Consider the following 14,962-nt stretch of genomic DNA (forward strand, 5'->3'; position numbering starts at 1 on the left):
GAAACATTTATAAGACTTGTGATTGATTTCATAGACTGAACGTTTTCATTGTGTAAAGTATGTTGCAAATTAAGTGGTGTTTATATTTTGTTATGCGTATGTATTTAATTATTTGTATTAATTCTATTATGGTGTATTGCATTTCGCGGCCCCCAGAATGTTGGGATTTCGTAACGTTGGCATATAACGCGCCATTTGTAACGTGACGTTCACGCAGGCTTTCCCGTCGTGACGTCACGCCCGTTATATTTTGTTGATATTATGCATTGGAAGAAAAGGTTGAACCTGGATTTCGCTCCTTATATTATTTTCTATCACAACGCATATTCCGCCATCATAACGACCGAGGCTAGATTGAACTTTATCGGTACGCAGTTGTTTACCACTATCGACAAAGCGGGGGTTTCGGGGCGGTAGCCCCCGATACTAAGGAAATATATAGGATAAAAGGATTATAAGGTGTTGCGTTAGTTGTTATGTGTTAGGTGTTAAGGGTTAGGGTTAGAGTACGCTGTTTGATGTTAAGTGTTGCGTACCGGTAAAGTTCAATCGTCCCCAATGTTCTACTACTTGTTCACACTATGTTATTTCTGCAACTAGAGCGTAAGGCTAATTGAAACACTCTCGAGTCCGTTTATTGAGAAGAACTTTTATTACTTAGAGCTAATAGAAGATTTAGAGAGCGCTCCCATATCGGGGATTATTACTTAGAGCTAATAGAAGATTTAGAGAGCGCTCCCATATCGGGGGTTATTACTTAGAGCTAATAGAAGATTTAGAGAGCGCTCCCATATCGGGGATTGAACCCGTAACCTTGTGATCGCTTGGCGGTCATCAAATCCACTTCGTTGCATGTAGTAGTAATAAGGTACTAATTATATAAGTCTTGTTACACATTTACGGTAAATGGTGTTTATCAAAATTTACAATCGCCACTTTTTATCAGATTATAACAGGTTAAACAGCGCAAGTTGAATCCAATACATTTCGATTAAAACACTTTATTAAATTCGTAAAAATAAACTTAACGCAGTAATTTTCCCGCGCAAAACGAGTGAGTCAGCATACTTGCAATATTTCGCATTAACACGAAGACTGTACAACGGTTTCTTGAAGGGCTATCAAATGAAAAATTGTCGTTATCTACATTCTTATACAAATGGGCAAAGCTTTTATTTAAAACTTCTTAAATAGAAGGCGAATTATTGATTCGAAGATGCGGTTGATAACACGAAATTAGGTCAATACGCCGAATTTGAACTATAAACTTTACCCTTTATTGTTTTGATGTGTTTTCATTGGCTAACATTACGTGTGTTGGAGCTTTTACGAGTTTTCATTGGATAAGTATACTACAGCGCGTGCTAGGTAGTTTATGTATCAATTAAATCGTCTGTAAAGAGTTTGGAATGAAAATGTTGTGTTTCGTTAACTTTTCATGTAATGGATTATGTTTTAACATGTGTCATGGATAGGCGACCATGATTTCACGCAAGTCATGGCTGCTGTTTGCATTAAAACTCGTAGCACAAATTCACAAACAGGTGAGTGGTTTAAATTTAAAAGACGTTTGTAAATAAATTTTAATAATTCATCTTAAATTTCATTTAACTTTAAAATCTCTTTTTTCAACTGACTTATTTTTACTTTTATTTTTGAAATTTACTGCAATGTTGTCGTGTATCCCATATTAAGTTAGTCTTTAAAAGCGATAAAAGGTGATCACAACACCGTTTAAAACTTTTATTTATATTTCATTAAGTGTCATCTGACATTAAATAAATACAGATGCTGAACAATACAGTTAATAAATGCATAATAATAAACTTATATGAAGTTGTATGCATTTTGTTGAACATTCAAGTCTATTTTTAGGAATTAAACAATAATTGCAAACAAATTAAAATACAGTTGAAAATCTAGATGATATGTTTTATTAAATAACTTTAATAGCCAAGGGGGCGGGGCAGTTTTCCTTTCATCACGGCTTCAGTGAAACCTTGTTAACTCTAAAAGTATAGAGCAAAGGGTATGTTGTGTTTGTCCTCACATAGTAATACCCAAAGATTTCATGTCAAATGAATGGTGCTGATTGTTAAGTTGTAAGAAGCTTATGAGAAGCTCATCCAGCATTCTGTAGTGACAGGCTCTAAGGAAGTTCTGGAATGCTGCAGGATTGTTCTGCATTAATGGATAAGGCTGTTTTATTCAATAATTGGCAACCATATCTATTAGTAATCCTCTTCTACCCAACCATCTTCACCTCACCAGTCTGATTCTTTTTATGTTTTGGGGGGAGCATATAGTCGCCGCTTCGTCTGTCAGTGTGTGCGTCTGTCTGTCCGTCCGTGCACAATTTTTGTCCGGGCTATTCAGTGTTTTTTTCTTTTGAATTCGGGTCCGGTAAGCAGACCCATTCCTTATGGAAAAAAGTATCTTTTTTTCCCAAAATGTGAGCTAAAAATTTTCCCAATGGAAGGTTTCAAAAAAAATAATTTTTTTTTTAGATCTCGATATTTTGTTCATCTTTCATCCATATAAGATCAACCTTAGTAAATACAATACTGGACACACTTGTTTCCTCAGTTTTTAAGCATTTGTTGGCAAAACAACATCAACACTAATTTCCCAATTTTAGTCAAAACGCCGCGAATTTTTCCAATCCAAAGGGACCCAGCCCCATTCCCAAAATGGTGAAAAAAAACACTGCTATTTCTCAGCAACTAATGACCGGAATTCAATGAAACTTTATGGGAAGCTTCACTACCAAGAGGAGATGTGCATATTATCAGCCGGTTCTGGTCGGATGATTTTTAACAGACTTATGGCCCTTTGAAATTTTCTATAAAAAAATTCTTGACCCCCCCGACTACTGTGCCCTCATTACGTTTCCTTTTATCTGAATATATAGTGCAATATTGTGACAAAAAAAACTTTGGGGAGCATCACCCGTCTCTGACGGTTTCTTGTTTTTTTTATACATTTCTGCTGCTGTTGCTAAATCATGTTTTTACAAGCTGTTTCAACTTCAGCTTTTAAAATTAGTTAATTGCTTTATGGCATCTTGTGATGTTCAAGCAGCATAAAAGTCACTGGCAGTCAATAGTCTGCCCAGCCATCAAGTGCAAAATGGTGTAACTTGAATTAAAATATCAAGGACTTGGTAGGGTCTTTTTAGGGGATGCCATGAACAACATGTGGAACACAGACAGCATGCCTGCTAGGTGATATAAGATCTTATTGGTGAATATTTTAAGAAGTATTTTTGTTGTGTAATATGCGTAACTTGTTTTCCAGAAAATGACTATGGGATGCTGTAAGGACAGCAGTCCACTGTGACAGCGGTAAATTCCAATAAGTTCCAATCAGTGAATCATTTTTTGTTTGCCCTGCCATCTTAGAGCTTGAGATGAACTTTCAAAATAAGTTGTCTGGTCTGGCGAGTACTTTCAAAATCTGCTTGCCCTGACCAAACATCTACTTTCCTGTGCATGGAAAGCTCTATTATAACATTATTAACATCACATTTCTTTGTTTTTATATCTTTCATCAATTATCTGTTATAAAACAATTCAGCCTGATTCAATGACCTCTTCAGTGGACTGTGGTCTTTGCATCCTCTGGTGTCCAGTCTAGAACAGTTATATTCTCCCATAGCAGGTCCAGAAAAAGAGATTTCCATTAAGTATACCTGCGAATTTCAATTTTTGCCCATTAATAACAACACTCTCTATTAGTGTGACAAAAGGATGTAGTTTAAACAATGAGCTGTGTTGATTGTGCCCCCCCCCCCCAAAAAAAAAACAAAAAAACAAACAAACACACACACACTCATTTCAGAACATGAAACATAAAATTGTCTTAAAAATGCGCCAACAAAATCAAACCCATTGGGGTGTGCACATCAATCTAAATCTGTTCATCCAAGACTTAAAAGAGCTTCTGCATTATGGTCATCTTATACTTTTTAATTCTATTACCTCATACTACTTTTTAATTTTTCAACGGTGTTTACTGTTATAAGAAAATTGTTATGATATATAAAATTTGCCCATCTCATAATCTTAAAGGGGCCTTTTCACAGATTTTGGCATTTTTTTAACTTATTCATTAAATGCTTTATATTGATAAATGTAAACATTGGATCGTAAAAGCTCCAGTAAAAAATCAAGAATAAAATTAAAAAAAGGAAAAGAACATTGCCCGGAGCAGGTTTCGAACCAGTGACCCCTGGAGTCCTGCCAGAGTCCTGAAGTAAAAACGCTTTAACCTACTGAGCTATTCCGCCGAGAACACATGCTGAACGTATTTTATACGTTATATAAGCAATCTTCGTAGTTTCACAAAATTTAACGACAAAAACAGAACTCTCCAAATTATTCAATCGTTTCGCGTTGCAACACTTTATAATTTTTAGGTTTTAAAATCGTCAAAAGATGCATATAATGGCTATATTAGAGCATGGTAAATGTTCAGTATTACTGTTTCCTCACAAATATCATAACCAAAACGAAAATTTGCGAATCTGAAACAACTTTTTTAAATTTTGTCAATTTACCAAAGCGTGAAAAGATCCCTTTAAAGGAAATGCATCTTATGGAAGCAAGTAATGTGCAGGCTTCATTATAATTCTATTACTGGTTAGCAGGTTTTCTGTTATGCATTGTATAACATTGAACTCTTGGCTCAATGAAGCAGCAAGGTTATGTACCTGAAGCTAGCATTTAAATTTCTGTTTGGTTCTGTTGTGTTGTGGTTAATAATTAAAGGGGCCTTTTCACAGATTTTGGCATGTTTTGAAGTTTGTCATTAAATGCTTTATATTGATTAATGTAAACATTAAATTTTAAAAGCTCAAGTCAAAAATCAAAAAAAAAATTTAAAAAAGGAAAAACAAGTTGCCTGCAGCAGGGCTCGAACCAGTGACCCCCGGAATCCTGAAGTAAAAACGCATTAGCCAGCTGAGCTATCATGCCAAGCATACATAAGATGCTTATTATATACGTTATATAAGCAATCTTCGTAGTTTCACAAATTTTCACTACAACAACAGAACTCTCCAAATTATTCAATTGTTTCGCGTTGCAACGCTTTATAATTTTTAGGTTTTTAAATCGTTAAAAGATTCATATAATGGCTATATTAGACCATGGCAAATGTTAAGTAATACTGTTTCCTCACAAATATCATAACTAAACCGAAAATTTGCGAATCTTAAACAACTTTTTTGAAATTTGTCAATTTACCAAACCGTGAAAAGATCCCTTTAAACAGTTTCAAACTCCAATTGAGGTTTTCATGTAAATTGAGAAATTAAATTCAACTATTGCAGACACAAAAATCATATTTCAAATACTTATTTGTGCAAAACCATTAATTGCAAAATATCATAATGAATTATTATGATATAGAGGATATTTCTTGGATTCGGTGGATTATCGATTTTAATTCACGAGTGATTATAGAAAATAATATTTTCATGAGTGGCGCAGCCACGAGTGAAAATATATATTTTCTATGATCACGAGTGAATTAAAATCGATAATCCATCGAATCCAACAAATTTTCTTTTTATTTTATGCTTTATTTCACAGTTTATATACATTGTTAAAGAGTTTAACTAAAGAATTTCGTTGGGAACATGACGTCATTTCGTCAAAAAAATGACGTCATTTAACATAAACAGTGAAAATTATCGATAATTTTCACTGATAATTTTCATTGTTTGAAACAGTGAAATTATCAGTTTTAATTCACTGATATTTCTCTATAAACCGCCGGAAAGCATAAAATAACAAGAAATATCTATAAAAAAGATATACGGCGTAAATAGTTTAATGAATGAGATCAAGGATAGCGAATGTCTTTTTCTGTGCAGTTCTTAGCTGCATCACACGCAGTACGGGATGTTACGGGGAGTTTTCGCGGCTTATTTTACATTATAACATATTGCTGGTCATAAACCTATAGATACAAAACAGAAAACCAAAAGAAGAATGGAAGTGAAATTTAAACATATGAGTCAACCGGCCACACGAGAAGTATCCGTATTTATAGGCGCGTTCTTCGAACAAACCTGTTTTAGTGGTTTGTCGGGCATTGCTATTTGATTCGATTATTAACAGTATCAATTATCATCGTGCTAATGCTTAAAGTGATATTATGGGCATTTTGCACTGTTGAATTGAGCTGAAAAGAATTAACAGGTCAAAATAGTTAGTTAAAATGTGGTTACTGATTAATTATCTGCAACTCACCTTGCTACCAGTTGTTTATAAAAATATATTTTATATTCGATATTCTTACGTGACCCACCCAGTCCTGTAAGCTGAAATGATCCGTAAAACAATTTCGTGTCTTTGTGTCGTATGAACAAATCTGCACTAAAACTAAATTTAGGTTCAACTCGTAAACGCATGATCAGTTGTCAAACGAAAGTACGGTTGATATTCAAATGCATTATTTTTCTCTTTCTGGTATATTGTTTTAGTATGATGATGCTGCATTAATTAATATTAGTGTATATGAAGTAGAAACATCAAAAATAATCAACGGTTGCGATAGACACCTATAAACTGTTACATGCTCATAATATCACTTTAGTACATTAGGCAATATGGACGAATAATTATTGTTAAATTTATCAACAATAATATTTATCATTGTATTGTTGAAAACACATTAAGAATCTATTATTTACATACCATAATTATATTGCTGAATATCTTCATTTAACATATTTCTGGTCTAAAGAAAATTCCAGGTCACCTAGTTCACGGATAGGGTCTTTATTATATAGCGATTATTTTACTGGCCGCCAACTCCGGTGATGACCTGTATATAAACTCTGAATGTCCGCGAATTGACCCGATATACCTCGCGGGTTGAAATGCAATGCTTTAAAGTGAGGCCTCGCTTCCATTGCTCTTTATACTTTTACATGTTAACATGTTGACAGGAATAAGGAAGTAAGTACTAAATATGAGAACATAGCCTTTTAAGTATAAACGCTCTTGCGCTGGTAATACTCTGAAAATAAAAGGTGTACGCACAAACTGTATTGATGTCGAGAATTGAGTGTAAAACTGTTCTATCTATTAAGCCTTTTCATTCGAGATAAAATTGTTTCATACAGTAAAACAGTGTTACAAAGACGCGGATATGTTTCCAATGTTCTGGTGGTATACTCAAATCAGCCAATGGAATAAATGAAGTGTATTCATTCGTACCTAGCCGCGGGAAATTTTATTGGAATTTTATTGGACACTTACAAAGGTCAGGCTAAGGTGAAAAGCTGGCTTATGCAGCTTACGCCGAAAAAGTGATTTTACCAGATCTGGCACAAATTAGGGGGTCAAATAATCTAAGTATCACTGCCTACAACATTTGCAGATAAGGGAATATTGATGATGAAGTTGAACCACATTTTACCTAAGTACAGGTATGTTGAATAAAGGTTAAAAGGTCAATAAAATATATGATGTGGGATTAAAAAAAAAATTCAGAGCTTTTGTAAAGGAGCATGTCAAATTTCTATTTCATAGGTCTAGTTATTATTTGGATGCAAATGGATATAATAATACACTAACAAATGCATTAGCATTAGGCTTAGTTAACTGAATTTTTGGTATACATGTGAAGTGTATGCGTAGAAAAACTGTGTTGGCATATGTCAACTATTGAAATGTTTTTGACAAAGTTTAAAAGAAGAGGTGAAAGAATTTTAGGAATTATTTTCAAAATCCCAGTTCCTTCTTTGTTGTTTCTATATTATAGTTTGGTTATTGATGTACCAATTTTAATATTTAGTTGAGTGCTAGAATAATAACAATATAAGTTGTGTCCTGTATCATGTAGCTTGCTTCATAAGAAAACAATCAAAAGACCCAGCAATTTTCCAAAGGTGTTAGATGGGAAACATCTCAACTTGTTGCCTGTCAGTAGTCCAGCCAAAAACAGGGAAAATGCATTTGTCTGCTGGCTGTTTTATGTGTATGGGTCTTACACCAACAAATGGTAACCTGTCAGATGGTAGCTGTTTTACCAGATGCTATTGCTGATTGTAGGATACAGGATCTCTCATCAAAGAAAGTTGTTTATGACTTCGTTTTGGCAGTTTTCATACATAATTTATGTGTATTGGACATTCATCAAAACCAGGAAAACACTATTAAACAAAGATCAATTGCTAAGCATTTTCCCAATTTACCAATGCAGAAAAGTAAAAGTTTCACAACTCCTCCAGCTAAATCTGCAAAGACTGTTCATGAACATCAAGAACTTCCTGAACTATTTATCAACAACAAATGAGACTTCATGAACACTACCGTTCTTTAACAAGTTAATTAATTATTATGCCCCCCTTCGAAGAAGAGGGGGTATTGTTTTGCACATGTCGGTCCACCAAATGGTTTCCGGATGATAACTCAAGAACGCTTAGGCCTAGGATCATAGAACTTCATAGGTATATTGATCATGACTGGCAGATGACCCCTATTGATTTTCAGGTCATTAGGTCAAAGGTCAAGGTCGCAGTGACTCAAAACAGTAAAATGGTTTCCGGATGATAACTCGAGAATGCTTAGGCCTAGTTCTTAAACTAATTATTTTAACACATTCATGAGCAATTCCTGAACAAATTCATGACCACCCCAATAAAAAAATGCAATGTGTTCATATGGTCTCATTTGTTGTTCATGAACAGTTTATGAACAGAGTTCAGGAACAGCACTGGAATTGCTTAGCAGGGGGAGTTCACTGTATTTATGAATAATGTGCCACTGAAGGATTTTTTATAAGTGTACATCTTTATATTACTATAATAAATATTCAATATCTCAAAATGCTCCCTGTTCTACTTTTAGACACATGCAGGCTTTTTCCGCTCCATTTTGGGAATAGGCCACACTGGAATTTTGGGAATTTCGCGTAGTGAAACCCCCCCATTTTGGGAAAAAAATTATTCGCAAAATTGGCTCAATTGGGAAAAATTATCGCATGTAAATAGTGTCTCTTATATTTCAAAGAAGCCGATAACTGGTAAATAACGACTATTTTGATAACTTATTATTAAAATTTTACAAAGTATTATGAACATGTGAGATAAGTGCAGGTTTTTTAATCTGAATTTGGGGAAAAGGCCTGGCGAAGCGCCGGATTTTTAGGAAAATAAGGAAAGTCTTAAATAATCATTAACATATTTTACAGTTTTTAAAACAAATTCAAGGCAATAGATAATTTAATTATGCAACACTTTCTATTTTCTACACCGGATCAGGTTAACTTATATATTTTGAGGTAAAAAAAAAAAAAAAAAAAAGTTTTTTTTTTTTTTTTAAATTTGGAATATTTTTTTTTCAATTGGGAAAAAAACAACCAGATTTGCATTGGTAATGGGGCGAATTTCGGACCCGTGGCATATGGCGGAAAAAGCCTGACATGTAAAGCTGTTACCAGATTTGACCTTATTAAACTGTTAAATAGTTTTTTCTCAGAATTATACATAAATTACAAAAAATATGTTTTTTTGAAGTTACGTGGTATTGCTCATTTTTTAGCCATTTTATACCATTTTAAATATTCTATTAAACTTTATCTGACAGTGAATCACAACTAAGTGGGAAAAGACAGTTTCCAGCTGTGGATGTCTGCATGATTATTGGAATCTATTCTTGGGGCCATGGTTTATGTTCTTCTGTCCCAGTGGACATTTGAAAGTCTGCCATGGTCTTTTGTGCTATTTGGTTCAACCAGACTACTGCCATTTTGCGGGTTTTCAATATACAATGTAAAGTGAAAAAAATCCAAGTTTAATTTTTGTGAGAATGATTATTAAATTTATTATCAAAATAAGGCCATGGACTTACATGCCCATATGAATAATGTTTCTGGAAATACATGTATTTGTTAAAATTTAGAGTTTAATTTTATGTTGTACACTTTTTACTCAGTGCTTAAACCTTGCAACTGATACAGAGGGAAATTTTTAAAGTTATTTTTGAATTCCAAAATGCTAGTTCCCAATTAATATAATATAATTGAACAAATTGCCAATCACTTTTGCATATGTTATCTGGGCTCCCAAAACTTCAGGAAAACAATTTTGGCTTTGCCACATATGATAAACACATGGTTTAACAAGAATTGACATTGATTGACCACTTTTCAAACTTATAATCATAATTATCAGGTGTTGTAAACAACAATGACAACATCTGAAAGTCATTTATTGTAGTGCAAGATATGGTACTTGCAACATTGCTGCTAATGTGTCCTTATTTGTATAAAAGCTTTGACCTTTTAACCTTCGATGTTAATACTGAAACTTGAATGTACCTGACTGCAATGACCACTAATTACCCAAAGAATATTGCCTTTCAGAATTTGTCCAATTAAAAATACTATTAGAATGGTTGAAAGTTGGATGGTGAATACCTCACAAAAGGGCTAATCTGTCACTAGGTTACAGCAAATTGGTTTATTGGTTGACACACATCAAATGATTAATTTCAAGTCTATTCAAAATGTGGGAAAGCATTATGTTTGGTCAATTTGGTGATAAAAGGTCTTCTACTTGGTAAACTGAGTATTTCTATTTATTGCTTTGAGTAACTTTAATTAGTGTACATTTATGCAAATAAATGTCACTTTTGATACAGGCATACATGTATTCAGGTTTTCATTTTGAATTTGTTTAGCTTATTTCCAAAGAGTATGATTGAATATTTTCAATGTAAAATATACAGTGTTTTTTTTCAATTGTTTAAGGAATTGGGCTGGGGCCCTTTGGATTGGAAAAATCATGTTGTTCTGACTAAAATTGGGAATTTCGTAGTGGTGTTTTTTTCGCTAACAAATACTTACAAATTGAGAATAAAAATGTTTTTATTAAATATGGACTAGATTTCAACTTAAAGAGCTAGATGCGGCATTAACTAAAATTGAGATTTATTTATAGGTTATAAATTGGGAAAAATATTTATGTTTAAAGATTAAGAATGGGGCCAAATTTTGTCCCAAAATTTGACAAAAACACACACACTGATATTTCAACACATTTGAATCTAGAAAAAAATTGAATATAAAAAGATTATTTACTTCTTTAATGTCCAAGCAAGTAAATTTGTATTCCTGAAAAGAAGCCAAAGAAGTTTTAGGAACGGTACCTGGGGCCCAGTTGATTGGGAAAATCATGTTATTTTGACTCAAATTGGGAATTAGGTGTTGTTGTTTTGCTAACAAATACATGTACTTACACGTTTTTAATAAAGATGTTTTCAATGATATATTGAAAAGAGTTCAACATACAAAAGCAGCATACATTCGGATTACCTATTGGATGTCTGAGGGACTTCCACCACTTGTAAAATGGACGTACAACTGCTGTTTCTGGGCGTAATAAACGCTGGGATGTCCACTAATGGATGCACTGACTGGTATTGCAACACAATTTCAAGCTTGAAACAACTTGAAATTTTGAACATTGGTGTTCCCCAAAAAAACCCCAATAAGTTAAGGTTTACAGCATTTAAAAACAGAGCTGTTGCTAATTTATGTTCTGGCATAAAATACGCCAAAATGGCAGTTGTATGTCTCTCAAAATAATCCTCCTCTGTGTCATCAAAGACGAAGGCACTGCGCTCGTAGGAGTTATGCTTATAATCTCCGTCCACTTCCTAGTTGTGTCTCTGGGAAGAGGAAACCTCACCCTCGTGTTCCTGTCTATTGCGTTCAATGGTCCCCTCCATCTTGGGCTTCATCAGCTCGAACAGCTCACTGTCATTCAGACTTTTCTTTCTTTTGGCCCTTGCAGCTCTCACATCCTCTGGGGTTTGGAGTGATGCAAGATACTCATCGGTTCCAAACTTGGGTATGTATAGCACAAAGAACTTGCTGGGCGTATCTTTGTCCACTTTCTTTTCGTCTTTACTCTTCAACTCCTTCTTCCTAGATTGCAGTGGCATTGAGGTAGCCAGCCCCACGTTCACCTGCTGACTACTGCCATTCTTCGCAACCCAGTGGTCATATCACCAGTTACGCCTTATCACTGGCATGGCCATCAGCTTGTCTCTAGCAGACTGCTAACCGTATACTTTAACTTATAAGACGCACCCAGACTTCAGACTTTATAATGGGTGGATTTAAGCCTGACCCGCATATAAGACGCGGTCAAATTTTGCCGTTTTCATCGTCTGAAAAACGGCGGAATGTTGAAGAAATCATTAATTAGTAACACATTGAGATTTTATCAAACTCGCGCTGCATACAATTAGTAATTCATGCAAGTCTGAAAAATAAAACAATCAAACAACCAAGTAAATTAAATTTGTTTATTTCATGATATATTAGTGTGTTTTAATTTATTTTCAAATATTTTTCATGCAATGAAATAAATATTAAAAATTACAAAATTTCTAACAATTGCGTATTTAATCAATTTGCCCTAATAACTGCAAACATATTATGTTCGTAATTTCAATGCACAAGCAAAAACTTAACACACTTTTAACTATGTATTTTAATCAATCAAATCAATCCATCAGCACTTCATTGATCGTATCAGTCAAAACTTAAAATCCCTCAAACTCTTCATCATCGCTTTTACCAAACAGTTTGTAGAATTGCTCACTAGTGAGGCTGTCATCATAAACCCAGTCGCCGATATCATCATCATCATCATCGTCACAATCACTAACCTTTTCACAGGCAGATACATCCACAGATTGATCGTGATTTTTCACAAGATCATCAAACAACTCGTCGTCCTGTGTAACCATCCATTGTATACAATACAATAATTGTTTCAATAATGTAGGAACTGATACACAGCGTAACGGTAACGATACAGAGTGTTAAAATTATATTTTATTTAGAGGAAATGTCAATGCCAAATAATTTGAGAAAAACCCCGGTACTTTAGTTGAAATTACCAACAAAACTTTTAATGAAAATTAAATGATTTCAATTTTGTACCCGCTACGAATTTTTTATTTACAAATAAATATACCCACACCAATTTTCGCGCGCTTTTTATCAGAACAAAGAAATTAATTTATTTCATGTAGAATTTGTAACCTAAAATAGCTGTTCACAATGCGTGCAAACCGTGTCAGGTGATTTACGCATGTTGCAATACAACTGTCTTGATTGGGCGCTTATTTCATAAAATCTTTAAATAGAATCATATGCCGAAATTCATTTGACACTTTCGAAAATTTCAAACATTTGTGTTTATGACTCTTATCGTCTATATTACCCACCCATGATTTGATTTAAAAAATGGAAATCTGGCATATATGGGATTATCGAGTAATGGATAAAGATGGGAGAAGTTGCATGTATGCGATTCAGACAGTTGACACGTATGTATCGGGGAATCCAGAGATTCGGGATAATACAATTACTACAATCAGTCATGAGTTCTCATGGCTTCAAACTGTTAGTTGAATAACCAAACACTCGATTAACACTCCTCCAGGTGCGGTATCCTACAGCTAGGTGCGTACGCGGTTTTCTTTTATACGCAGCGTTTAAAAAGACAGAAAACACTGTCATCATCATGGGTGTGAAATACATTAATAATTATCACTTTTAAATGAAACGGACCAATACAATACGTTTATGTTAAATTATTTTATTTGAAGCATACACGATGAACACCGCGGTAGATATTATGGGTCTGCGATGATAATCGCTGTGTTCTCCTTATGACAAACGGCCCCCGCGACATTTGATCTGAACACCCATCGCGGAGTTCATATTGGTAAGCGAACACAGTGAGATGAACACGGCGGCGAGTGGCGTTTGTTTAAGTACACTGTGCCTGTTCTGTACATAACATGCTGCAAAATAAATGTTTTATGTTTAAGTAGGTGTGATAATGAGCATTAAAGATGCCGCCATGCATTTTAATCAAGTCTGTTCATTAGTTTATTAGTACATTTCCATGAGCAACATACTATAATGAGTGGTAGGCAGATAATAATGTTCCAGACATCCGTGAGCTCATTTCATTAATGGCAGTATATTCAATTATAAATAATGGAGAATCAAAAAGGCTGGAGGTCTGTTTAGAGCATTGCTGTAATATTGTTAATTAGCTGTAAGAGTACCCCGAACAATGCCACGCCAGTTGTTTGGAGTCACTGAACATTTTTTATGGTATTGTAATGTCATTTGGTTCTTGTCCCTTGATGGTGGTGCATTACCAGTATGTACTGTCTTGTCGCCACACAAATGTAAATGAATATTGTGAGTGTAAATGATGAGACAGCAATTCTTATCATTTTGTTATTTAAGCCAGTATTTAAAAAAAAAAAAATTGTTGATGTATTTTTCTATATGTGTATGGTCGACAAAGAAAAATACATTAAAAAAAATCTTATAAAGAAAAAAGGTTTTCTATGGTCATGCAATATTTGAAAAAAAAATATTTGCAAAAGAAGAATAACATTTAAACATTCAATTGTGCATAATACAATTGTTTTCGGTTACCATCATCTATTGCATGGAAAAGTCATTACTTCAGATGATGTGTAAGAAAATATGCATGGCAAAAATTGAAATGTTATGGTAATGAGTAAGAAATAAGTATTTCAGCGTGAGGAAATTATTACATGTAAAATGTCACATACAATCATAATATTGCAATGTTTTATTATGCCCCCCTTCGAAGAAGAGGGGGTATATTGTTTTGCTCATGTCAGTCCGTATGTCCGTCCACCAGATGGTTTCTGGATGATAACTCAAGAATGCCTAGGCCTAGGATCATGAAACTTCATAGGTACATTGATCATGACACGCAGATGACCCCTGTTGATTTTGAGGTCACTAGGTCAAAGGTCAAGGTCACGGTGACCCGAAATAGTAAAATGGTTTCCGGATGATAACTCAAGAACGCTTATGCCTAGGATCATGAAACTTCATAGGTACATTGATCATGACTCGCAGATGACCCCTATTG

The 14,962-nt window shown here is 34.3% G+C and overlaps 1 protein-coding gene across 2 annotated transcripts in view; it reads left to right on the plus strand.

Moving 5' to 3' along the window:
• Positions 1 to 1,285: 1,285 nt before the first annotated feature.
• Positions 1,286 to 14,962, plus strand: part of LOC127859995 (protein turtle-like) — a 266,899-nt gene continuing 253,222 nt past the window's right edge. The window contains exon 1 of one of the 2 annotated variants that reach the window (XM_052397672.1): positions 1,286 to 1,544. In XM_052397672.1, coding sequence (XP_052253632.1) covers positions 1,499 to 1,544 — 46 coding nt within the window. In that variant the 5' untranslated portion in view covers positions 1,286 to 1,498. The remainder of the gene's footprint in view (positions 1,545 to 14,962) is intronic. The other variant, XM_052397671.1, reaches the window with a different exon arrangement.

This window comes from Dreissena polymorpha, chromosome 15 (genome assembly GCF_020536995.1).
Source record: "Dreissena polymorpha isolate Duluth1 chromosome 15, UMN_Dpol_1.0, whole genome shotgun sequence".
NCBI classification, from domain to species: Eukaryota; Metazoa; Mollusca; class Bivalvia; order Myida; family Dreissenidae; genus Dreissena; species Dreissena polymorpha.